Raw genomic sequence first — 25518 nt, forward strand, 5'->3', positions numbered from 1 at the left:
CCAGTCAGGGAAGGAACCATTTGTTGTCACGTGCCGTTGTTTTCGTCCTGCCGTTCCAGCCCGTGTTTACGGGGGAGACTGAGCCACGGCCCTGCGTGGCAGACCTCCGGCGGGGAATTTTAATTCCATTCATCCTCTCCTTCCTCTCCTCCCAGCCTTGCGCGCTGCCAGCCCTCAGCCCCCAAGCGGAGCAGTGAGCTTCGTCGTCCAGATCTCAGTCAGTGTGGGCAGGAGTCCCCATGCGTACAGGAGACGAGCGGTCACGCGGCCGACCCGTCGGTGTGGGGTGGTTTCTCGTCTGTTGAGGTCCGACCGTCCACCTCTTGGAGGGAAGGGGTGGACATAGGCTGCATCCAGTCATGTCCACCTGAAAGGATTTTCTCCGTGTGCCATCCCCAGGGCGGGACCCTTGTCCTGTTTCTCGGTTCAGCTGTCCCATTGTGAGTGGTGGCCCTCGGCAGACTGTACAGGAGCCCCAGGGATTGGGACAGAGAACATTTCATCTTGGGGTCCGTTCTAGGGACAGAGAGCTACTGTCATTGGGTGCCCTGACATGGCAGGGAGGGGACATGAGTACCTGGGTCCTGCTTCTCGGGGCCCCGTTTTCTCATACAGTAAGAGCTGTGTAACCGGGGGCACTTCCTGTTTTTGCTTCTGTTTCTTCGGTAAAGAGAGGAACAGCGATGGCCAGCCTGAGGATTCAGTTAAGAAACATCTCCAAGGTGTCCGTGTGGCCTAGCATGGGGTACAGCTCGTGCAAGTCCTGGGGCACTGCAGGAGCCGGAGGGGTCAAGGCCGAAGGCTGGACCCTGCTGCCACCCTGCCTGGTGGAAAACTGGGGGCTGGGAGATGGGAGATTGAGTCCCCCCAGCCTCCAGCAGCATATGAGGTCCCTGCACTTGGCCCTCAGCAGACCAGCCGTGCCAGACAGGAAAAGTCTTTGGGCCGCCGTCCACTCAGCAGGCTGCCGCTTGCGCGTTTCTGGGCGTGAGGAAGCCGCGGGAGGCCTGTGGGCGCCCACCTTCTCCCTGTGCCGACTGCTGATGCCTCCGCCAGGGCCTGTGGGCGTGTCTGGCGAGCTGCTCAGAGGCGGGACTTCTCCCTGTGGGCTCTGGCACATGCCATTCCCTGGGCCTGGTCCCCTGCCTCCCATCTTCCATGACAGGCTCCCTCTCCTCTCTGGGTCTCAGCTGCAGAGGCCTTCCCTTCTGGGTCCCTGTCGGGCTCCTTTGCACGCCGCAGCTCTCCTGTGCCAATTTGGAATCATTCATTCGTTTGCTTTGTGCATCTCCACCAGCCTGTGCACGCAGTGAGGACAGGAACCGTGTCTGGCTCCGGCTTCTCTGCTCTAACCTGGAGCGCACACGTGGCGGGGCCAGCCGAGTGCATGGGAGAGGGCGTGCCCTGCAGAGCAGCATGTGCTCGTCACCCTGTCTGTGCCTGGAGAGGTGCGGACGACGGTCCCACCGCACAGCCGCATCCCTGCAGGAGGCTACCAGCCGGGCGGGGAGGACGTGGTGGATTCTTGCTGCGCTGGGAGAAGGCAGGAGGCGGCCCCGCCAGGTTCAGGCCGTGGAGGGGCCGCTGAAAGCCACGGAAGGTGGGAGCGTGACAAAGGTGAGCGAATCCTGGCAGGCTGTGGCCCCAGGTGAAACGCTCCTCACCGGCAGCTGGACATCGGGACGCCTTTTAAAGAGAGTGTTGAAAACCCACTGGCACGGAGTGGCTGCCCGCTCGCGGCGCTCTGGCCGGCTGCAGCTGGCCCGCGTCCGCCAGCCGAGTCCCACGCAGTCGAACAGGACCACACGTGACTGAGGCTCGAAGGCAGAGTCCTGGGGGCCCGCACAGAGGGCTTTGCTGGGTGGGAGCCCCAGACCCACCGCTCGGCAGCCCCGTGGCTTTGGGTCCCTCAGCTTCAGCTGTGTCTTCTCTGAGACCAGGGGCCGGGGGGGGGGCGGTCTTTGAAACTCCTCACATAGAGCCTGGCACGTGGATTTCCTTCCTAAGCTCCCTGTTGAAGGAACAGTGTTTGAGAAGTAACTGAGAAGTTAGGGTCCGCTGACCTTGAAGTTGTGTGACGTCAGACCCTGGGGAAAAGTCCCCTTAGGAAGGCTGGAAGACAGGGCCACAGCAGGGGGCGGCTGTCAAGACTGGAGCTTCCCAGGCTACCAGGCACACCCATGGACCGAGGTCGGCAGCCCACAGAGCGCCCCCAGCCGGGCAGGCCTGGGGTGCCAAGTGCGCTCCGTTCCCAGGTTGGGGCCAGGTTGGGCCTGCTCTCCTGAGTGGTTCATGGGTCGGGGGTACCGGCCCAACGCTGGCAAGCCTGGGGGAGGGCAAACCCTGCCCTGTCACCCACTCCACAAGCAGAGCCTTCCAAGGAGTGCCTGGACATCTGTCCTCTGTTCACGTGGTCCCACATCCCCAGCAAGATGTTGCCCCCCGGGTTGTTGCTTGAGGCTTCCTGTTGGCTCCGCCCTCATCCTCGAATCTCTGAGGGCTTTTGGTTGCTGGGGTAACATGGGGAGGCCGCTTCTGTCCCCTTTCCTGGCAAGCAGCCTTAACGCTAGGACAACCAGAGGGCAGGACCGGCGAGCCTCCCTGGGCTGGAGGCAGACCAGAGCGTGGGCCAGCAGGACTGGGGCGACTTCCAGGGAGGGTCCAGAGCCTCCTATGGAACAGGGAAGCCAGGCTGTCACCATGGACATCCTGAGCATGGGGACAGTGTCCTGCTGTCTCTGCAGGTCTCCCCATGTGGTCATGTCTTACCCCAAGCAGTTATTGCGCCTCTTTGGTCCGGGCAGGTATACCTATGTGGGTGCTTTCAAATAGAAGGTTCGTAGCCCCTGCACACAGAGCAGCCTTCTGAACGACTTTGCCCGTTAGTAAGTTGTGTGAACCCAGGAAAGGGATGGTGCCGCCTGGGTTTTCCCCAGGGGTTATTCCCGAGGGCACCAGAAGGGGTCTGAGGCAGGAGGGAGCCCTCTGACTGGCAGGGAGCAGGTCGGGGGAGGCCGCCGCCCCTGCTTCTGCTCTGATTGTTCTGCCCCGACCCTTGCCAACCTCTGTGTCCCTCGGAGACCCCTGCACGCGTCGTGAGCCATGACGGACTCCAAGGAGGCCCGTGGTCCAACCCCACTGCCCCACTGGGTCATCGGGATTGCCTTTCTGAGCACAGAGCCTGGGCTGGAAGAGGAGCAAGTGCAGGGGACGCCTGGGGAGCCCCGGAGGAGGCCCTGCCGTCCAGTCGGAGCCGGCTGGAGAGTGTTCTTCGTGGAGTGTGAAGGATGCACTCTTGTCACCACGAGCAGCCGTGGCAGGTCCTGAGCTGGTTTTCCCACAGACTGCCTATGCGCTCAGCCGCCTCCGTGAGGACTGCTCCGGGCCACCAAAGTGCCGAGCCCCACGGGAGGCCCCCGGTGGGTCACCCCGAGAGCTGGAGGGTCGGGGAGCTCCTTCGTGGTCTCCGTTCCTGCCGCACACTGGGGAGGCTGCCATGCCGCGAGGGGCCCGGGGTCCGTTCGCAGCACCGCGGGCCACATCACTGCCGCCTCTCCTCGTGTGCCAGGGCCACGTGGTCTGCGCCACACGGTGGCTCCGCCACTGGTCCTGAGGGTCTGCCGCTGCTGGACCCCCAGAGGAAGGGCTGTCGGCCACGGGGCCGCACAGGATTCCCAGCACCCAGTGTCGGTTCTGTCTTGCAGGTGAGACTGTGGAGGTGAGAGGTGGTGGACACTCGCGATGGAAGGAACCGTCCTGCCGTGCGGCCCCGCCCTGCCCCGCCCGCCCCGCCAGCACCTCCTCCCCAAGTCCTTACATCACACCCAAACCGTGACACCACAGGAAAGAAAGACCCAAGAAGTTGGAATGGCTGTTTCCATGGACACAATCTCCATAGTGACAATGTGGGGGGAGGGGGAGGGGTGGGATGATGGGAAGGGGGGTGCAAAGGGAGGGATAAAAATATATATATATAAATCTATTTTTAGTCTGGAAAGACTTTGTTTAAATGAAAGGTGCGCTATCCCTTTTGATTCTATTTTAAAAATTCTCTAGTTAAAGAACTCCAAATTTGTTCCAATAACAGTGAAATTTAAGTGTGAAATTGAACAAGCTGGTCTCATAAGAGGCGGGGCGTGGCTTTGATCTTTAGCCCGTCTCACACCGGTTCAGAGAGCTGCAGACCCAGGGCTGGAAGAGCAGGCAAACCACACCAGAACTATCCTTTGTCATTAAGTTGTCTCAAAAGTGGGAAGGTTTGGGGTGGGGGGAGGGGGGATATGGGGGACGGTCCGTGTTTTCAAGAGTGGGGGAATGATGTTTAAACACAAAAATAAATTTTTTTCATTTCCAGAAACACTATTTATTTATTATTTTTAAAATTTTTATCTTTTTGGGGGGTGAAATTGGCAGATGTCCCGAGGTCACAGCTGTGTCCTAGATCACTGTGGCCAGTGAGACCCTCAAGCGCCCCACTAAGTGTGCGTGGCAGGCAGGGTCGGGGGTGGCCCGCCACGGGGCGCGTTCCTGGCAGCTGTGCCCTGCCCACCCCCACCCCCCACCCCAGGACGGAAGGACAGAACAGGAAATCTTGAGCTGTAGGAGTTGACACAGGGGAGGGACTGTGTCTGTCCAGTGTGATCAGTGTGGGTTACGCTGACCAGGAAACACCCAGTTAACCCTTTTTTCTTTTGCTTTCATTTTTATAAAGGAAAAGAGGGCCTGTCAGGTGAGCAGCCCCACGCTACATAGTTCTTTATGTTGTATTGTTTTGTTTTGTTTTGTAAATTGTATAATTTTTAAATATCTGAGTTTTAAAAAAAGAAGAAAAAAGTACAAAAAAAAATCTTGTTAAGGCCTTAAGAAGGGGTTAGTGCATCTTTCAGGGGTCACTCTGCGGTGGGGATAAAATAGCTGTTTCACAAACAGTTTTATTTAAAAAACAAAAAAATCAAAAAATAATAAACTTCATTTTAACCTTGTTTCGTTTTTTGTTTACTGTAAAGCAAGCGCGCCTCTTCCTCCTCCCGCTCCAGCCCCCCAAGGTGGCTTTGCTCCACCGCAGAGAAGGCCTCCTGCCGCCCCCCCCACCCGCCCCACCCGCCCCCACCCGCAGCAGGGCCCGGAACCAGTCAAAACCCTGAGGCTCCTCCCTGCGGCTCCACCCGGGGTGGGTGGAGCTTACCAGTGTGTGGGGACGGGCAGGTTTACTTAAGTTGGTATGAGGACATATTTCCAATCAACATTAATTTTAAAGGTTATAAAAAAATAATGCGATGTTAATGGACTTTTTTCGAGAACAGAAATACTGGAAGGAATGTTGTGAAGTAGAAATAAGCAATTATAAATGAGTTCTTGTGTGCTCATCAATTTGGGGCTGCAGAAATGGCAGATTAATTCTGTTTTAATGGCTCCATCAAGCAGTGCGGCCCATTTCTCATCTCGCTCACCAGGATGGAGGCGTGGGCGGGTGTGCTGCGCGGGCCCTAGGACCTGCGTAGAAGTAGCTGGGTGGCTTTCCGTCCAGTCCTGACCGGGCATTAACACAGTTCAAATGAAATTGATAGATTTCAGGTGTCAGGGGCTAAACCACAAAACTTGAAAAATACGTATCTTGAGGAAAATATTTTCCCGACAGCAAATGATTCTTTGTCATTTTGCTTTTCTTCTCCTGTTGCCTTTTGACTTGCTGATGATCCTTGACCAAGGCACTTGTGATGATTCTAGATCCTTCCTCAAACTGGCTGGTGACACGCCCGTTGATGGGCGTGGCCGTGCTCCACGCACCAATGCTGACCCCTGCTGCAGGAAGCTTGGACTCTGTGCATTTCAGCTTTCGCTGCTTTTAAGTTGTATGGATTTTTTTTTCAGACTTTTTTTTTTAAAGATTTTATTTATTTATTTGAAAGAGATCACAAGTAGGCAGAGAGGCAGGCAGAGAGAGAGGGAAGCAGGCTCCCTGCTGAGCAGAGCCCCATGTGGGGCTCGATCCCAGGACCCTGAGACCATGACCTGAGCCGAAGGCAGAGGCTTTAACCCACTGAGCCACCCAGGCGCCCATTTTTCACAGACATTTTTAGAGCAAGTTGAAGTTCATAGCAGTATGGAGCAGAAGTTACAGAATGTTCCGATGTACCCCCTGCACCCCAGACATGGCCTCCCCCAGCAGACCGCTACATTTGTGGCAGCCACTGGTCCACCTGCACCAGCATATCCTCGTCCCCCGGAGCCCACAGTTAACATTAGGGTTCCTTCTTGGTGTTGCACATTCTGTGGGTTCAAACAGTCTCGTGATGTGTGTCCACCATTCAGTGTCGCCCAGAGGAGTCTCACTGCCCTAGAAATCCTCTGTTCTGCCTGTCCTCCCAGCCCCCGGGCTTTTTCTGTCGGTATAGTTTTGCCTTTTCCAGAACGTGCTGTGGTTGGAATCCTACCGTATGCAGCCCTGACACGCTGGCTTCCTTTGCTCAGTGATAATGCATTTAAGGTTCCTCCATCTCTGTTCGGAGCTTGGTAGCTCATTTCTTTTTAGTACTGAAGAATGTTCCATTGTCCGGATGTACTACCGCTTACCCACCTACCGAAAGACATCTTGGTTGCTTCCGATTTTGGGCACTGATGAATAAAGCTGCTATAAATACCCGTGTGCAGGTTTCTGTGTAGACATCGGTTCACAGCTCCGGGGGGTCAATACCAAGGAGCTTGCTGGATCTCGTGGTAAGAAGCTCTTGTTGTGTAAGGGGCCACGGAGCTGGCTCACGCATCAGCCGTCCCTTGTTGCGTCCCGACCAGGCAATGTGTGAAAGGTGCTCGCTCCACAGCCTTGCCAGGCTCTGGCGGAGTCAGTGTTCTAGATTTTCACTGTTCTAATGGGTATGCAGTGGTGATTTTCATATATAACCTTTAAGTTGTGGTTAAAAACATAACATTTACCATCTTAACCAGCGCACAGTTTATTAGTGTTAATTATATCCACATGGTCATGCACGGGATCTCTAGAACCTTTCATGCACCCAGCAGAAGCCCTGCACCCTTAAAACACGCCAGGGGGCGGGCCCTGCGCCGCCACCACCCCTGGCAAGCTGGATGCCGGTCGCTTTTCCTTTCTGTGCCCAGGAAGGAGCGGGAATTGGGGGGCTTACTCTGGGCGCTGTTATGCCTTGAGGAGGAGGCAGGGGCAAGGCGAGCAGCAGGCCACCCGTGTGCCCAGCACCCACTGCGGGGTACCTGGCTCCTACCGACTGTCTAGAGCCCTGGTGCCACATGGGAGCGGCCCTGGGCGAGAGCTTCCCAGCCCACCGTGTTGCTGGTATCCCTCCCCAGCAGAGGATCCACCCCTGCGCAGGTGAACATCCCCGTGACCGTGACCAGGGGTGGCCCCAGGAGTCCTTCCCTCCGCTTCACCAGAGCAGTTTCACCACCCGCGGAGGTGGGCCCAGTGTGTTTCTAAAGCTCAGTAATGTGCTGGCCCTTGAAGAAGTTCACGTCCAAACTGTATGCATAACTCAGAGCGTGCGTTTGGCCCCCTGATACCACTCTAGGATTCTGACCTCCTGACATGACCTGAGATTCTGTCTCCTCAGTGCTTGGGGATCACGAAGCTGAATTGCCCAGAGATGGCAAAAAAGCCACAGGCCTTGAGATGGCAGGTTCCCTCATGGCCTCCCCAGCCTGGACAGCAGGCCCCCAGGACGGGGAGGCCACCGCCCTTCATGACGCATTCGGGTGACCGCTTGGGGAAGGCCGCCAAGAAGATGGGCAGATACAGGCGGTGTATCCAGGGCCGGCAGGCGACGACGCCCTTGGCCGTCCTGCCCACTGTGCTGCTCTCCAGGACGGTCAGCTGAGACAGATGAGAAGCCCCAGTGTACTCTTGGGTCTCGCCCTCCCGGTCTGTTGAGTGGCCTCCAAAGTGGGCTCTCTACCTCCTGGAAGCCCAGAGACCCCGGTTTCCCAGTCGAGTCCTCGGCCTGGCTTGCAAAGGCTCCGTCACGCTGCCTCACACCCACCGCGCACGGGGCCTTGTGGGGCTTTGGTCCCGCTGCCAGGTCACCTTGGCTTGTGTTTCAAGCCAGCCAAAATCTCCATGAAGTGTTGCCAGCATGTCCTGTCCCAGCCCAGGGGCAGTGTCCCCATGACCCTGCAAGCGGTCCCCATACTGCCGCTGTCTGACTCACCACACCTCCTCTGGGCCCGGGATGCTGGAGCAGTCTGACCGTGGTCTCCTCCTGCGTTGCCATACTTAGCCCAACACCCGGCACAGGGCACCTCTGGCGTGTGGGGCCGGGGGGGTGACGGAGTTCAAGCCCACCCAGTGCTTGGACCAAGGCAAGGTGCGGGGAAGGCCCGGCTGGGTCCCAACACGCTAGGCCTTGTGGCCCTGGGTCTGGCAGGAGAGTAGGGACGTGGGCATTCGGGAAGGGCGCGGCGTTCACAAATCAAGCAGGAATTGCAGACTTTGGAAAGCCATTGCCAAGGGGCCACATACCCCTGGGCTGCCATGTCTGAGAGGCATCAGAACGGGAGCTCTGGTTCTCATACACCCCTGGGGTGGGGAAGGGGCCCGATGCCTACCCAGGAAATGTTCTTCCCCACCCTCTGGGTTCTTGGACCTTCTCATTTGACCTCAGTTCCCTTCAGCCTCACTCTAACAACTCAGCCTCCAATCAGCCCTCTCATTGTTGAAGAAGGAGCCTGAGGTCTGGCACGATGTGGCCAACCCCCCAGAGGAGGGGCAGAGAGTCCGGGCAAGAGGAAGGATCTGGTAGGCACGACTCCAGCCTGGAGGCGGCAGACACCGGTGTGAGTGGTACAGAGGTTCGCATCTTTTCCAGAGTCCAACCCCAGAGTCGGGGTTGGAAGGGAAGGGGCTGGAGCCAGGGGGACAGGGCCTGGGAGAGAGAGGAGCTGACACGGGGTGGGCAGGGGGGCCTGAGAATTCATTCCCTGTGGTCCTCAGCAGGGGACGCCTGCGAGGCTGTAAAGAAATTGTGGCCCGTTTGACTTCCATCCCCTCGTCTTCCAGAATGAATTTGAGCAGCTGATGTTCAAGGACAAATGAGGAAGCAGGCCCACTCCTCAGAGGACAGAGACACATCTTCTCTAAGTGACCCTCATAGCCTGAGCTCAGCAGCAGTTCCGTCCAGAAGGGCAGCTCCCCCGCCCCATTTCTCCAAGTCAGGAAAGTGCACAGGCCCAAGGAGACGCATCACGGGGGATGCTAGGAGGTCCCAGGACCAATATGTAACGACCTTAGGGAACCACTAGTGTCCCGGCCATTGAACTGGCTGGTCTGGGCGACAAGGGAGCTCTTGTCAACCCAGCTGCCTCCCCAGCCCCAGATGCGGACTCACTAGGCCAAGGTCAGGCCAGAACTGGGGAAGCTGGGCCAGCGACCTACCTGGTGGGGGGCTTCAGTACCATTGCGGGTGGCCTTGGGGCAGGAGGCTGGGGCCCGGCCCAGGCAGCCACTGGAAACTAGGGAACTTGGTGCTGCGTCCAAGTGTGTGCATGCGTGTGTGTGTGTGTGTGTGTGAGAGAGAGAGAGAGAGAGTGGTGCATGTGTGTGCCATGTGTGTGGTTTTCCATGTGTGTGGGTGTGTAATGCATACCTGTGATTGTGTGTCAGTGGTAGTGTCTGTGAATGTGTGAGCAGTTGGTGATTGTGTGGTTCTGTGCGTGTTGAGTGAACTGGTGTGAAGTGAGGGGAAACCGAGAACTTCATTTCCACGCCGCCCCCACACCCCCCTACCGCCCGCACACGGTCCCTCTGATCACTGTGACCGCCCTACAGCACCGGGCAAGGAACAGTAACAAACTTGGGAGGCGAAAACCAGTTGGGAGGAGGCAGGTGAGGCAAGGTCGTTTTCTGGGGACAAGGCTGCAACCATATTGCAGGGTGTGATTTGCTTGATGGCTGGGTGGCAGGATCAAGTCCAGTGACCCCTGGTTTTTCCTGCAGTCAGGCTGAAGGGGGGTCTTCATCATCTCTCCCCTACCCCCACGTCACTAACCTGGGGAAGCACACGGAGAGGAGAGGCCAGGAGGGACCGGACTCCTGTGGTCACCACCCCCCCACCCCCACCCCACCCCCGCACCTGATCTTCCCTGGCCCCTCCCCCTACCCTCTGACAATGCAATTGCCCTGACTTGCTGACTCAGGGCCGAGGGCAAAGGTCATTCTTGGCTCCCTTTAGAAAGCAGGGCCCCGGCTGGATGAGCTCCCTCAGTGTGGGAGAGCGCCCTGTCTGGCTAGTCCTGGGTCCCTGGTGTGCTAAGTGACACCCGCGTGCCAGAGGAGGCCAGCGGGCACTGAGGCAACCATGGGGCTGCTGAGTGGGGTTGCGCTGGGGCCCCTGGCCGTGGCCGTGGCCATCTTCCTGCTCCTGGTGGACCTGATGCACAGACGCAGATGCTGGGCTGCACGCTACCCGCCAGGCCCCGTGCGGATGCCCCTGCTGGGCAACCTGTTGCAGATGGACTTCCAGAACGCGCTCTGCTACTTCGACCAGGTAACGAAGGTGGGGGGTTGGGAGGAGAGATCCTGGGACCCCACCTAGCAGCAGACAGCAGGTGGTGGGTGAAGCCCCGGCTGCACAAGGGCATGGGCTGAAAAGAGGAGGCAGGTTTGAAGGGCTGAGCCGGGGAGGGCCTTGGTGCCTCAAGGAGAGTTTGGATTTTCCAAACAAAGATCAGAGAGAGCAAAGGCCTAGAGTGGAGTGTGGTCTTGGCAGTAGATTTGAGATCCAGCTGGACAGCACTTAAATTATGTGACCTGGTCCCTTCTGATTACATCAGGGGGAAGGAGTCTGGACATGAGCCCCATTTAAATCACGAAACAGGCTGACATCGGGAGAGGGACAGGTTCAGCTCTGGGTCTGCGGGTCCTTGGACCTCAGTGCTCACCTCAGTGCTCACCTCTATGAACTTGAGTTTCTTCACCTGTGGATTAGGATCCTAACAGCCTAGTGACAATATTGGTCACCTTTGCAAAGTCATAGCTAAGAAGTGTGATCCAGCATCAGCCCCCACCCCCCTCCAGAGAGGATGTGACCCCACTGGTCACCAGGCCAAGCTTGCCTGGGCACCATGAGACTGAGGCCTTGGCAGCCTGGTGGCCACCCAGCTTGACCAACGCCCTCCACCCTTGGCCTGCAGCTGCGGCAGCGCTTCGGGAACGTGTTCACCCTGTACCTGGCCTGGACACCCTTTGTCGTGCTCAATGGCCTGGACGCCGTGCGCGAGGCCCTGGTGTACCACAGCGAGGACACAGCCGACCGTCCGCCGATGCCCATCTATGAGCACCTGGGGTTCAAGCAGTACTCCCAAGGCAAGCGGAGGAGGGGGGCCGACCGGGACTGGCCGGGACTGAGCCAGCAGTGACTCAAACCCCGGCAGGCCCACGCGGGGGCAGGATCGTGGACGTCCAGTGCAGGGAAGAGGCAGCGGATTTGGAGGGGCCGCAGGTGGAGGATGGAGTTGGTGCCAAGTGCCTGGGTGGGACGTGGGAGGATAATGGCGGGGCCTGACCGAGGCCGCGTGGAACCCCGGCTCCGGGGAACAGGAACAGGAGGTCAGAGTCCGGCAATGAGGAAGACAAAGTCTGTGTGGGTGAGGCAGGGGGCGGGCCAGGACTTTCCCTGGCGGCGACGGAGTCAAGTGGGCAGAGCACAGTGGGGCCAGCACCTGCCCCCAGCTGGCAGCAGAGCCGGCTGGCAGAGCGACCTGAGTGGTCGCGACTTAGTGGGGGTGGGGAGTAAGTTTGGGTGTAGGGGGGCAGGGGGCGGGGCCTGTATCAAGGGGGCGGGGCTGCAAACGGGGCGGGGGGCTTCGTGAAAGGGCGGGGCGGGCACGCCATAGCCCCGCCCACCTCCCCGCCCCCAGGGGTGATCTTGGCGCGCTACGGGCGCGAGTGGCGGGAGCAGCGGCGCTTCTCCTTGTCCGCCCTGCGCAACTTCGGCCTGGGCAAGAAGTCGCTGGAGCAGTGGGTGACCGAGGAGGCCTCGAGCCTCTGTGACGCCTTCGCCGACTACACCGGTGAGAGTTGCGGCCGAGGGACACCGGGGTCAGGGATGGACGGAGGGGCCGCGGAAGGGGCGGTGGAGGCGAGCCTCGGCCCCGCACTGCGCCCTCCCAGGACGCCCGTTCAGCCCCCGCGCCCTCCTGGATAAAGCGGTGAGCAACGTGATCTCCTCCCTCACCTTCGGGCGCCGCTTCGAGTACGACGACCCGCGGCTCCTCAAGTTGCTGGACCGGCTGCACGCGGGCCTGGAGGAGGACCAGGGCCTCCTGCGCGAGGTGCGGGGCGAGGCGCCGGGGAGCCCCGCGGGGCGAGCGCCGGGGAGGAGGACTCGCCCTAAACCGGGCCTCCGGGACGAGGGCGTGGGGCGAGGGGGGTGCGGGAGAGAAGCCCTTCCGAGGCGGAAGGCCTGGAGGTGGGGAAGTCCCATAGGAGGGAGCCGGCGGAGGCGGGCCCAGGGTGGTGGGGCCGGGAGAAGGCTATGGAATCTTAGCACCTCCGTCACTGGAAGCCACTAGAGCCCATGAGATCGAGATTTTAGATTTATCCTACTGGGCCCTGTGTCGGGAAAAAGGACCAAGGCCGAAGTTAGGAAGGAACCATGTCAATGGTGGGGACACTCCGGAGGCCGGAGGCCAAGCGGACACCCTGGAGGCGGTGTCCTGACTAATCAAGAGAACACCTGGGCACAGGAAGGTCCCCGATCTGTGGCCCGCACAGGTCCTGAATGCCATCCCTGTGCTCCTGCACATCCCGGGGCTGGCTGGCAAGCTCTTCTCAGCACAGAAGGCCTTCATGACCCTGATAGATGAGCTAGTCCGGGAACACAGGACAAGCCGGGACCCGACCCAGCCACCCCGAGACCTGACTGACGCCTTCCTGGATGAGGTGGAAAAGGTGAGGTGTCCGGGACCATGGCTGTCGGTTGAGGACCCCATGAATCAAGACCCGGGGGTGGGGGGGTGGCTGTATTTGCCCGTGATCAGTCATTACTGCTGGCTGCAGGCTGGGAGACCATTTGGGGGCTCCTTCCCTCTGCCCCAGAGCTCACCCTCTCCGCATGGCCCAGGCCAAGGGGAACCCCAAGAGCAGCTTCAATGACGAGAACCTGAGCATGGTGACATCTGACCTGTTCGTGGCCGGGATGGTGTCCACCTCCACCACGCTGACCTGGGCCCTGCTGCTCATGATCCTGCACCCGGACGTGCAGCATGAGCCCACGCTGGGGGCCCGGTGGGCTGGACGAGGGAGGAGAGGGACAGGCTGGGGCCTCTTGAACATGATTTGCAACACCCCCCACCCCCGCCCCACCGAAGCCCTGAGCAGAGGCTGGGCTCTGGTCGGAGGTAGGAGCTGCCTATTTGTGGGCACAGCCTTCCTCAGGAGTCAGGCAGAGGTTGGGGCCCAGACCCCCTGGGGTTCTGACTGCTGTGGGGGCGCCTGTCTGTCCAGGACGTGTCCAACAGGAGATAGATGAGGTGATAGGGCAGGCGCGGCAACCGGAGATGGGGGACCAGGCCCACATGCCCTTCACCATGGCCGTGGTCCATGAGGTGCAGCGTTATGCGGACATCGTGCCACTGGGCGTGCCCCACATGACGACCCGAGACATCAAAGTGCAGGGCTTCCTCATCCCCAAGGTAGGTGTGCGAGGCTCCCCAGCGCGAGCTCAGCACCACCTCCGGCCTGGCAGCCCCAGCACGGCTGACATCCCAGGGAGAGGGGCTTCTGGATCCCCCAGTCCGCATTTCCCCAGACAGTGGGGGTGGGGGCGAGAGCCCCGGCAGGGCTGGCCCTGTCCCTTCAGAGCCCCCAGCCTCCTGGGGAAGACGAACTAAAATCTACCACAGGGTGTTGGAGGAGCCTGGGCTCAGGGACGGTGACAGTGTGGGCTCCCCTGGGTCATGAGACACTCAGCCCCGCCCTGGGCACACAGAGGGTGCCGAGAAGCTTCTTGGGCGAGGGGTTACTTGGAAGAGTCTGGGCGTGTGCTGGGCAGAGTGTGCACCCATCCGTGTTTGGTGGCGGCGTCTGGGCTAGGGACACCCAGATCCCACTCATGCCAGCTTCTCCTGCCAGGGGACAAGGCTTATCACCAACCTGTCGTCGGTGCTGAAGGACAAGACGGCCTGGAAGAAGCCCTTCCGGTTCGACCCCGAGCACTTCCTGGACGCCGAGGGCCGATTCGTCAAGCAGGAGGCCTTCATGCCCTTCTCCGCAGGTGCCCGGGCTGCCCGACTCGCCGGCCCCTGCGGAGGGAGCCCGGGAGGGTGGGGCCCAGGCCCGCGGGCTCACCGCGCACCCCCGGACTCCCGCAGGCCGCCGCGTCTGCCTCGGGGAGCCCCTGGCCCGCATGGAGCTCTTCCTCTTCTTCACCCGCCTCCTGCAGCGCTTCGACTTCTCGGTGCCCCCCGGGCAGCCCCGGCCCAGCGACCACGGCACCTTCTCCTTCCTGGTGACCCCCGCCCCCTACCAGCTCTGCGCCGTGCCTCGCTAGAGGGAGGCAGCTCCCCCACTGGCTCCTCAGCAGGGCCGTGCTGTGCCAATAAACCGATTGGGTGGCTCCACCCTGGCTTCCGAGTCCCCTCCAGGGACCCCTGACCGCCCCGCCCCACCCCCAGCCGTGATGGGTCCTCAGCAGCCTCCCCAGGGCCAGCCCCTGCCCCTGGCCAGGCCTGAGCCATCCTGACCTTGACCTTGCACGTGATCCCAATTGAGAGATGGGGATGCTGAGGGCCAGTAGATCACAGCTTACCCCTAGTTACCCACGGGGACCCAATCCTGGCGACTTGGGATAGGGATGATGTCTGTCCTTAGGTGTTGACTCATGCCAGGCAGAGATAGAACCGGCTGCTGAGAGCCCTCAGCCAGGCCCTGGTGGGGGTGAACAGGGCCCCACTCAGCCTGGACACCCACCTCTCAGGTCCAGCGCCACGCACCACCCCACGGCCCAGCAGCTCTGCCAGCAGCACCAGCTTTTTTTTTTTTTTTTTTAAGATTTTATTTATTTATTTGACAGAGATCACAAATAGGCAGAGCAGGGGGGAAGCAGGCTCCCGGTTGAGCAGAGAGCCTGATGTAGGGCTCCATCCTAGGACCCTGAGATCATGACCTGAGCCGAAGGCAAAGGCTTAACTCACTGAACCACCCAGGCACCACAGCACCAGCTCTCTTTCCCCTTCTTCTACGACGCCCTCAAAGGTGGGGAAACCCAAGGATGGCCATGAAGGGGGGAGGGTGCCAGGTTAACACCCAGGGCTCAGTCCACTGGTGCCAGAACTTTCCCTGGGAACCCTTTGGCAGTCCGGGAATGAACCACCTCCCTAAGCCTTTCAGTCACCCCAAGCTAGGTGAGACACCTTTCCCAGCTCCTCAGGGACGCCTCCGTCTAGGCACCTGCCAAGAAGTTACCATTCGTGGCCAGGCTGGAGCAGAAGGAGGACACTCATCGGGGCTCCAACCTGGGGCACGGTCCTCTGAGTGGCTGAGTCAAGCTAGACTCTCAGGAGACTTGGCCAGGGGTAGGCAGTGAGACCTGGGGGCCCCAGGTACCCTAGGGACAGGGGTCAGCCTTGGACCCACGTGAGAGTGGAATGGCCAGAGGCGGCGGCGGCCACGTGGAGACTTGGAGGAGGACACCCTGGATTTCATTCTTGCTCTGCCGGGGTTCTCTGTGGCCCTGGGCCGGTACTTGCCTGTCCTGGGCTTCTGGTTCCCCCTAACCCAACGGGATGATTACACCAGATTAGCTGCTGGGTCCGGTGGTCCTGCTCTGACTTCTAGGGCCGTGACCCTGTTAGCCTGGAGCCCCGGCCGAGAGCAGGACTGCTGTCCTCCCCCTGTGCCCACAACTGGCCAGTTCTGGACTGAGCGCCCGGGAGGCACCCACTTAGCCAGGTCCTGGGCAGACCACCTGGTGCCTTCAGGGAACTGTTTGCGGACCGGAGAGGTCAGGGTGTCTCTTTCGCCAGAGGACACCCCTCCGCCCCGTACCCAACAGCACCCCTGACGGGGGCCCCCCAGCACCTTCCGAGTGTGGTCACGCCATGGAGCTCCCCAGCTCTCCACCCTCGGGGAACTTGCTCTGCCCCTTGGCATGGGGCCGGGAGCCTCTCCGCAGGACCAGCAGTTGTGGGGGCGGCTCAGGGGCAGCTCGTCTGGGCAGGGAGTGTGGACCAGGCCTTGCTGCGTTTAGACAAAGCCCCTGAAAGGAAGCGGCTGGGCCAGGAGAAGCAGCAGGTCTCCGGATTTATTGGACACTTGGTCACTCGTGGTTCTGCGTCTTCGGGATGTCAGTGGCTGGGAACCAGTCCAGCCAGAGCTTCTGCAGGAGCTGGGGGACCCAGCCCCCAGGCCTTTCCTCCTCGCTGTCCTCCTCAGATACTTCTACAAAGCACAAACGGGCATGCCCTGTGGGTCCCTTTGGGGCGGTGTGTCCCCAGGGCCGGGGCGCCCTCTGACGCTGGGGGAACAGGCCAGCGCTGTTCTGGGCACCCAGGGCAAGAGGCCTCAGGTTCCTACTGACCGGGAAGGAGGCAGGAGGCAGCGGAGACCTTCAGGCAGGACAGGGCATCTGGCTACCTGGGCCTCTTCCCTCCCCGCCTGGGTGCCGGGCTGGAGGCCTGAGAGAGGCCGGGCCCCCTGGCAGCTCTGCAGGGTCCCTGGGCAGCCCGGCGGGTCTGCCGTCTTACCCGGAGGGTGTGCCGTGGTCTCCTGTCCGACGTCTCTGCTCACCTGGGAGGAAGGACGGGGCACATGGTGGGAGGAGACAGGAGCCGCATCGCAGACAGAGCCGGGGAGGCCAGGGGAGGCGCGTCCACCCACTCGCACCGGGGCTGCTGCTGCTCCGCCCCTTACGGCTCCTTCCTCCCTGGGCGGGCAGTTTGGGCAGCCATCTCCCTCCCCAATACGGTCCTCCTCCTCATCCCCCCGCCCCAGCGCCTGGGGCGTCGCAGAAGGGCCCACGCTGGGGATGTTCCTGTGGAGGCACCAGGCTTCCTCACCTTCCAGCCTGGGGTCCCCGCCGCCTCTTGCTCCTTGGCCACAGGGCCCAGGCTGCGGGCTTCCTCCTCTGGGGGCCTCACCTCCCCCGCACGCTGAGACCAGAGCTCAGTCTCCTCCGTGGGGGCAGCACTGCTCAGTCCTCCCGTTGCCTTGGGGGTCCTGGCCTGCGGGGAGGAGGTGGGGGGGGCCAGGGGCGGGAGGGCCCTCAGCGCCTCACCCTCCTGCCCCGTCCGCCGCACCTTCCCAGGGGAGCCCTTCCCTTCTCGGCAAGCTGCAAGTTTCGGGGGGGGGGGGTTGCCACCATCCCTGGGACTCCCCCGCCACCAGCAGGGGTGTCTCGGGGTCCCACGGAGCTCAGACAGAAGGGAGCCTCGCCTACCTCAGAGGCTTGCTTCTTCCCGCTCTTCACTCTGCGTCTCTACAGGGGGAGACAGAAGTGACTCACGCCCGAGGGGCCCGTCCTCCCACTGCACCTGCCCAGGAGGCCCACTCCAGGGAAAGTGGGGTCCCCCGGCCCTGACCTACCTGAGTGGTCCCAGGGTAGCACTTATCCATCGGCCCCCACACCGGCCTTAAGGTCTCCCCTTCAAGCTGTGTGACAGGGAGAGCCAGGAGGGAGGGAAGGCTGAGGTGGCAGGCGAATTCACTGTTGAGGGCCACACAACACACACACACCACACACACACACACAGACACCAGACCCCCAAGGACTACACGTCCTTAGAAAGCTAAAACTTGGGGCGCCTGGGTGGCTCAGTGGGTTAAAGCCTCTGCCTTCAGCTCAGGTCATGATCCCAGGGTCTTGGGATCAAGCCCCGCATCGGGCTCTCTGCTCAGCAGGGGGCCTGCTTCTCTGCCTGCCTCTCTGCCTACTTGTGATCTCTCTGTCGAATAAATAAGTAAAATATTAAAAAAAAAAAAAAAGAAAAAGCTAAAACTTGGCATTCATGAAACAAGAATAGGCCCTAAAACAGAAACAGCCTAAAAACGTCTAATTCTTGAAAATAAAAATATAAGAATAATGGGAATGAAAAATCCAATCAAAATGTACGAGGTAAAGTTGAAAAAAAAATTTTTTTTTCCCAGAAAGAGCAGAGAGAAGAGACCAGGAGCTCCCACAGCTAATTCATAGCTCCTTCTTTCTTTTTTTCTTTTTTAAATTAATTATTTATTTATTTGACAGAGATCACAAGCAGGCAGAGGCAGGCGGGGGGTGGGGGGTGGGACGCACGGAGGGGAAGCAGGCTCCCCGCTGAGCAGAGAGCCTGATGCGGGGCTCGATCCTAGGACCCTGGTATCATGACCTGAGCCAAAGACAGAGGCTTAACCCACTGAGCCCCCCAGGCGCCCCTCATAGATCTTTCTGCGAGGGAACAGCCAGCAGGCCAAGGGGATGGGGAGATGCCAGGTGAATACATCCCCGTGTCATCAAGACAATTTCCCAAACGTGAGGGACATGGGTTTGCAGAAGAGGAGGAGTCAGCAAGCATCCAGGACAATGGATGGCGGAGATGAGCTCCGGATTTTGTCATCAATAAATCTCAGAACACCGAGGACCAGGAACCAAAAAACTTCCAGAAATACAAAGGAAAAAGTCCGTTCTAGGAATTCAACTTTTCTCAGACCTTTCTTTGAAAGTCTTTGAAGCCAGAGGACAATGAGAATCTTCAGAATCTATGAGAAGAGTATTTCTAGTCTGGAATCCTATACCTACCTGAACTCTTAATCCTTAATACGGATTAAGACTGTTTCAGACACGTGATATCTCAGGACTACCCCCCAGGAAGCAGAGGTTCCCCTAGAGGTTGTGTTCCATCAAAATGTCCCCTGGGTGACAGGGGCTCCCCAGAGCGATGAGAAAGGGAGGTCCCAGGACAGCTGAGAAGCGAACCTCCAGGACATGCTGTCAGTGTGGGGACAGCAGGAGGGCGGGCTCTGGGAGATATGGCTCTGCAGAGACCAACAGATAAAGCACCTAATTTGTCTGAATGTACTGTCTAATGTAAAGACGCCCCCCAAATGGCCAAAAACTCATGGCAAGTGCTGGGGCAGATATGGAACCACTGGAAGCTCGCCCTCAGGGCTGATGACCGAGCAAAATGGGCCGCGACCCCTCTGAAAGTGCTGGGGTCTTACCAAACCAACCAAACGCCGACCCCATGACCCACCAGCCTGGTTGCCGGCGCAAAGGGAAGGAAAAAACCGATGTTGATACAAAACTTATAAATGAATATTGATAGTGGGGCTTTTAAAAAGATTTTATTTATTTATTTTGGAGAAAGCACGAATGGGGGAGGCCCAAGGGGAGAGAGAATCTTGAAGCAGATTCCCCACTGGGTACAGAGCCTGATGCAGGGGCTCGATCCCATGACTGCAGAGCATAACCTAAGCAGAAACCAAGAGTTGGACACTTAAACAGACTGAGCCACCCAGGCTTTAATCTATGACCCTTAGAGGCTTTATTTGTGTTCCCAACCAAAAACACCCAGATTTCTCTCAGGTGCTGTGCAGATAAACTGCAGCAGCCCCCCTACGAAGGACACCTGCCCAGCTCGGAGGAGGAACAAACGAGCTGCTGCTGCCCACGTGCCGAGAGAAGCCTCACCTGCCCCAAAGTCAGTGAGAGACCAGACGACAGGCAGCTGTCTCCACTTACAGGGCAATCTTGCAAAGGCCAAACTATCAGAACAGAAAACTCTTCGCCGGATGTCGGGGTGGGGGAAGGGCTGACTGCACGTGAGGCCGGAGGAACTCTTGGAAGGGATGGAACTGCTCTGTTTTTCAGTTGTGGTGGGGGTTACGCAGGTGCCAACAATGAGCCCGCTACAGTGGAGGGGGACTTAAAAGGCAAAATGATAGAAAAGTCACCCAAATGGCAACCATGTTATTTAAAAGATTTTAACGACTGAAAATGTCATTCCTCAGGTTAGAAATTTTATGATTCAAAAGCCCGGCGGTAGCTATACTGGAAGGCTGGAGGGAGCTGGTGTGTGTGCTGGAGGGCGGCGCACGGTTCCCAGAGCTCAGTCCTCTGCTCCCACCGCAGGAACTCACCGGCTGCGGTGCCTGGGTGGCTCAGCGGGTTAAGCCTCTGTCTTGGGCTCAGGTCATGATCTCAGGGTCCTGGGATCGAGCCCCGCATCAGGCTCTCTGCTCCGCAGGGAGCCTGTTTCCCTCTCTCTCTCTGTCTGTCTGTCTACTTGTGATCTCTGTCAAATAAATAAAATCTTTAAAAAAAGAAAGGAATTCACTGGCTGTTTAAATCTGAAAATTCAAGACAAAGCAGGATGAGCTTTGGTATTTAGAAACAGGAAAAATCAGGGCGCCTGGGTGGCTCAGTTGGTTGGGCGACTGCCTTCGGCTCGGGTCATGATCCCAGAGTCCTGGGATCGAGTACCACATTGGGCTCCCAGCTCCATGGGGAGTCTGCTTCTCCCTCTGACCTTCTCCTCTCTCATGCTCTCTCTCACTGTCTCTCTTTCAAATAAATAAATAAAAACCTTTAAAAAAAAAAAACACACACACACACAGGAAAAATCAAAGGCTCTGGCTGGAAAGTTTGGAGGCTGGGAAGATTCCCACCCTGGGGCGCGGGGCACAAGGCAGCCATTTGTTGGTTTCAGGTCTTAAAACTTTGAAGAAGCAAACTGTGTACATGCCTACCTTTGATGACATTGAACCTTTTTTTTTTTTTAAAGATTTTATTTATTTATTTGACAGAGAGAAATCACAAGTAGATGGAGAGGCAGGCAGAGAGAGAGAGAGGGAAGCAGGCCCCTGCTGAGCAGAGAGCTCGATGCGGGACTCGATCCCAGGACCCTGAGACCATGACCTGAGCCGAAGGCAACCCACCGAGCCACCCAGGCGCCCACATTGAACCTTTTTTTAAGTGGAAACGTGACCAGTTACTTTAAACAACAACAACAAAGGAAACAAGTGGCCTTGTTTCCAAGGCACCTGCAAGGCACTTGCCAACACGGGCCTTCTTAGGGGCCCCCTGCCCCTGAATCGTCAGTCCCAAAAGGTGTAGCACATACTTCTCGGTGCTTCTGAGTCACTGACTCCCTTGCCTCTATGGGAATCCCCTCCGCAGAGAGCGGCAGGCCTCCAGAGACCAAGGATGTGGTTCTGGCCTGTCACCTCGGGCAGCCTGGCTCGTCACTGTCCCCCGGGGGCCTGCTTCCCGTCTACATGAAGTGCGAGCTGCTGGGCTCCTGTGAGGGTTACAATGACTGAGCACGCGGACACGGTATGTAGTCCGGCATGCGGCCCTTGGTGGGCGCCCAGCGTGCCGCCCGGGGCTGGGAGCAGGGGCTTCTGCACTGGGTTCTTAGCTCTGGGACATGGAGGAGAGTATGAACCCCAGGCAGGCGTCCTGCTCCCTGCCACCCATGGACATATGAGCACTGAGCCACGTTCCAGAACTACTCACATGAATAAGGGACCATCTCCTCCTTTTGGTTTGTGGACGTCATGGACACGGCCACAGCCACGGCCACGGCCGCAGAGCCCCGAGGCGACTATACAGCCAGCCCACGAGGGATGGAGCCTCAGTCTGACACTTCGCCAGAAACACAGCCGATTTCTGCAGAGCCCTCACGTTCATACGCACACACGCACACACGCACACACGCATGCCTGCACACGCACACAGCTGGTTAACAGTTGAGGTCAAGGAGCGTGACCTCTACTCAGGCTACGGTGAGACCACCCCGGCCTCCACTGCACTCACCTGTGAGGGCTCCTCAGCCATGTCATGGTCAGGGGCTGTCTTCCCCACAGGCCCCTGAAAATAGTAGTACACCACACCTGCAGCGGTGGAGAAAGACTGAATGAAACATTTAAGAGCAAGACAATCACATGACAATGCCAGGATTTACAATGTGCCAGAAACCCCATCCTTTTAAACTGAACTGGAAATGAAAGACATTAGGTATTGAAGTGTATGAGGGGAGACGTGATTTACCATTACCGGTGTGCAGGCCAGAGTTGAAGGTCACTGCCACAGTACACGAGGCTGTACGGGTTCTGGTTTGTGGGTTTTCTGGGGAGGGGGTAGGATGGGTTTTCGAATCAAATGTGGGTTCAAATCCGTTTCACCAGGAAGGTACCGAGGAAGGGAGGAAGGGCAGCCCTGACTCTGAGCAGCACGGCCAGTCCCTGGGAGCCCGGGCCGTAGGCAGCTGGAGAGTGGGGCGACCTTGAGGTGAGAACCAGCACCCCCCATGGCCCCCCCACTCTCGCCATGGCCCCAGTGCCCAGGCCCTTACCTGCAAGAATGAAGAGGTGCGCTGTGTACAGGGGCTTGTAGAGCCTGGAAGGAAAGTGGAGTTGAGGGTAAAGCTGGGCACCTCGTGCCCTCACTGCAGGGCCGGGTGGGGGGCACCGGGTTCCTCCCACCCCAAACCCCACGGCCAACGCCGCCTGTGCATGTCCGACACTGCAGGTGAATAAATCCCTCAGCTGTAACCGGGCTCGAGGGGGCTTCCCGCCTCTCGGGGATGGTGTGGCGGGGACCGGCTCTGTGCCTCCGCTGAGAGCCAGACGCAGAGCCTGGAGCACATCCCTTCTCCTTTCCTTCCGCATTTGTCCCCTGGTTCCACCAGGGGGTCCACCTGGGTCCAGCCAGAAAGCAAGATCCCGGCCGTGACTGGGGACTCAGTGCCCGATCAGCTCTTCCCCACCCCACCAGGTCCTCCAAGGCCCCCCTGCTCTGGACTGACAGATCCCACAATTCTGATCAGAAACTGTATCCCCATGACTCCCCCACCTCTTCTGGGCCCCCTCCCCTGGCACAACAGGAGCACCTTGACACTGCTGGGACAGTGGCTCCCTGTGTGCGTGCACAATCACACGCACGCACACACGCACGCACACGCACGTGCACACATACACACGCACGCACACACATGCACACATATACATGCATGCATGCACGCGCACACACGCACGTGCACACATATACACGCATGCGCACGAACAGGCAGGTCCCAGCTGCCAGGACCAGGCCTTCCACCCCAACCCTGAGTCCCAGAGCTACTGGAACAATCAAGGAAAGGGGAATAGAAAACCCTGTTTTCCCTCCCTCTTAGACCCAAGTGGGGGTCCCCCACCCTGGTCACTCGAGGCCCTGTGGCCCATGTAAACTTTACCTCTCTCTCTGGCAGCCCAGTCCAAACACCATTTTCAGTCTAAGAAGAAAAGATGGGTCCACAGTCAGTGCATCGCGCAGGCCCAGGATCCCTGTTCCTTTCCTGGGCGGCTCACAGGGAGTGCGACGGGCCAGAGACGATCCGGAAAGGCCAGGACCTCCACCCGCAGGGCTCAGCCAGGGCCAGACTTAGGACAGACTGAGCTAGCCCTGGGAGCTTGGAAATGCTCGGGAATTTCTCCCAAGACCTCGGAGTCCCAAACAAAAGCTAGTTTTCAATGCCCTCGGAGCTGGGAAGGTAGTTCTCAGAGAACCGGGTTGAGGAAAGGGACTTGGGTTAGGATGAAGGAAAAAGGAATCACTCTATTGAACATTTGGTGTAAAATGACCCCAGATGTCGGTAGCTACTTACTTCAGAAATGCTGTGTAACAGGAAATATTTGAAAGTGTTCATTTTTAATCATTATTATTTACTCTTGTAATTTGAGGAGTCCTGGGGGAAACCCCTAGTCTCTCAAAAAGATCCTCTCCGTCTGAAATCCCATCGGCAGGGTCAAACTCCATACAAGTCAAGGGCACAGTAAAGTCAAGGTCTCCAACGTGAGCCAGACCCCACGTAGCCTGGGAAGCCTCCACTTCTCAAGGGAGCTCCCTAGTCTCCCCAGGGACAAGTTCAGAATCTCCATTAAGCCCTGTACCCCCACGCCCACATGTTCCACTCTCAGCAGGTAACTCAGGCACCCCCAGACGGGAGTTCCTCCACTCTCTGCCGCCAAACCCGCCCATTCTCTGCTCCCCGCTCAGGGAGTCGGCTGCCCCCTGCTCTCTGGACCAGCCCCACTCTGTGCTCCATGCTCGGTTCCATCTGGTCTTCTCCCCGCCTGGGTGTTTGGGGGCCCCTGTCTCTCACTGATACATTCAGCCTTTCCTTCTCTTCAGGCTCCTAATCAGCATTTCACACACAGCTCATCTCTCCCATTTAAAAAAAAATGCCTTCTCGGGGCACCTGGGTGGCTCAGTGGGTTAAAGCCTCTGCTTTCAGCTCAGGTCATGATCCCAGGGTCCTGGGATCGAGCCCCACATCGGGCTCTCTGCTCAGCGTGGACGCTGCTTCCTCCTCTCTCTGCCTGCCTCTCTGCCTACTTGTGATCTCTGTCTGTCAAATAAATGAATAAAATCTTTTAAAAAACTTTTCAGAAAAAAAAAAAAAGCCTTCTCCCTTGGACCAGATCCCTGCCCCAGCGACCACTGTCACGGCCCCCACCGTCCGCCCCAGCCCTCCAGCTGTCTGTCCCGGGTGTCTTCACTCCTCTCGGCCTCGCCTCACCCCACAGCTGCCTCCATCTCTCCCCGGCCCTGCAAACCTCCCAGACTCTCCCACCAAGGTCGCCAGTCCGCTGGGCGCCACACCAAACCCTGGGGGCCTTTGCCAGGCTTGGCTCGCTTCCCCTCTCTGCAGGGCCCCGCGCGCCTCCCTTCTCCCGACCACCTTCTAGGAGAACCCCGCCGGCCATGTATTCACCAGGAAGCTTTTTAGTCACTTACAATTTAGTGTGAGCAAAGTTACCAGGCTTTTCCTGAGCGGTGGTCTGGAGGGGGAGAGTCCGTGGGTGCCGTGGGAGAGAAGGGAAGGGGAGTGCCGGGTAGGAAGCTGAGAGCAGAAAAGACTATTTGCACCTGCTTGGGAGCCTAAGAGCACAGCCTTCGAGACCGTTTGCCCAAGTTGCCAACCTCGATGGTGTCAGCGGTCTGCGGAGCACCCAGCGACCACACCAGTGTCCAGGCAACGTCCTCCTCGCCTCCCGTCTGGCTCCGGGACTGAGCCTGTGAAGGGCACGGGAGCTCAGCTAAGTCTGGGAGTCCGGGGCCCAGCCCCTCCCTTTTGCAAGGTCAGTGGTGTCTGTGTGTGACATCACGTCTCAGGGGGCTTTGTGACAGGACAGCCCCTCCAACTGTGGCCAGAGCAGCTTGCCAGGTGCCTCGGGGCGGCCTGGAAGCCTCACCAGTCGGAGGCAGCCCCCCTGTAGCCATCTCTCTAGTCCCATTCTGGGCCACCTGCGCTGCCCAAGCGCCTTCCGTGTGCCAAGCGACGTTCGAAGTCCTGTAGGGATACAAAGACATAAAAGGGGGGGTGACTCCAACCCATCACACGGCACAGTGAGGATATTTTCTGAGTCAAAAACAAGAACACAGTCTAACCATTTCTGAGCGCCCCCCAGCCGTTCAGCCGTGTCTGCTCAGCTTCCATCTGGGTCCAGGAGACGTGCTGAGGGGCGAGAAAGGCAAATGGGACACAGAGCCTGCCTCTGAGAGGTAGACATCTTCTGGCTCCAGACAATAACCG

General features: G+C 58.7%; 3 protein-coding genes across 6 annotated transcripts in view; 2 read left to right on the top strand and 1 right to left on the bottom strand.

Moving 5' to 3' along the window:
* TCF20 (transcription factor 20) overlaps positions 1 to 4982 on the top strand; it is a 171193-nt gene extending 166211 nt beyond the window's left edge. For all 4 annotated transcript variants that reach the window (XM_045083767.1, XM_045083766.1, XM_045083768.1 and 1 more), the window contains one exon: positions 3705 to 4982. Coding sequence is in view for 1 of the 4 variants with exons in the window: in XM_045083768.1 (XP_044939703.1) it covers positions 3705 to 3722 (18 nt within the window). In the remaining 3 variants the exon portion in view is untranslated. The remainder of the gene's footprint in view (positions 1 to 3704) is intronic.
* A 5228-nt stretch (positions 4983 to 10210) lies between these two features.
* LOC101672586 (cytochrome P450 2D15) lies at positions 10211 to 14586 on the top strand. Its single transcript, XM_004771207.3, has 9 exons — positions 10211 to 10511; positions 11158 to 11329; positions 11884 to 12036; positions 12137 to 12297; positions 12740 to 12916; positions 13089 to 13230; positions 13472 to 13659; positions 14099 to 14240; positions 14338 to 14586. The coding sequence occupies exons 1-9, from the start codon at positions 10323 to 10325 to the stop codon at positions 14514 to 14516; spliced, it is 1503 nt and encodes a 500-aa protein (XP_004771264.1). The 5' UTR covers positions 10211 to 10322; the 3' UTR covers positions 14517 to 14586.
* A 1433-nt stretch (positions 14587 to 16019) lies between these two features.
* On the bottom strand, positions 16020 to 24825 carry LOC123393079. Its single transcript, XM_045083769.1, has 10 exons — positions 24720 to 24825; positions 23176 to 23214; positions 22294 to 22337; positions 21990 to 22067; positions 21756 to 21832; positions 17549 to 17614; positions 17403 to 17441; positions 17023 to 17187; positions 16711 to 16753; positions 16020 to 16405 (listed from the first exon to the last, which is right to left on the bottom strand). Exons 2-10 carry the CDS (start codon positions 23205 to 23207, stop codon positions 16284 to 16286), a joined length of 666 nt encoding a protein of 221 aa, XP_044939704.1. The 5' UTR covers positions 23208 to 23214; positions 24720 to 24825; the 3' UTR covers positions 16020 to 16283.
* Between the last annotated feature and the right edge of the window lie 693 nt (positions 24826 to 25518).

Source organism: Mustela putorius, unplaced genomic scaffold, assembly GCF_011764305.1.
Source record: "Mustela putorius furo isolate JIRA1106 unplaced genomic scaffold, ASM1176430v1.1 tig00000738_pilon_pilon_pilon, whole genome shotgun sequence".
Lineage (NCBI taxonomy): Eukaryota > Metazoa > Chordata > Mammalia > Carnivora > Mustelidae > Mustela > Mustela putorius.

Bases quoted from the DNA above. Each gene is read 5' to 3' on its own strand.
- LOC123393079 (XM_045083769.1), bottom strand. From the start codon at position 23,207: ATGGTGTTTGGACTGGGCTGCCAGAGAGAGAG. The intron at 17,615-21,755 runs GTGAGTGCAGTG...CCTGTCACACAG, and splicing joins TGGCTGAGGAGCCCTCACAG to CTTGAAGGGGAGACCTTAAG. The intron at 16,406-16,710 runs GTAAGACGGCAG...TGTGCTTTGTAG, and splicing joins GACCACGGCACACCCTCCGG to AAGTATCTGAGGAGGACAGC.
- LOC101672586 (XM_004771207.3), top strand. From the start codon at position 10,323: ATGGGGCTGCTGAGTGGGGTTGCGCTGGGGCCCCTGGCCGTGGCCGTG. The intron at 12,298-12,739 runs GTGCGGGGCGAG...TGGCCCGCACAG, and splicing joins ACCAGGGCCTCCTGCGCGAG to GTCCTGAATGCCATCCCTGT. The intron at 13,231-13,471 runs ATGAGCCCACGC...CTGTCTGTCCAG, and splicing joins CCTGCACCCGGACGTGCAGC to GACGTGTCCAACAGGAGATA.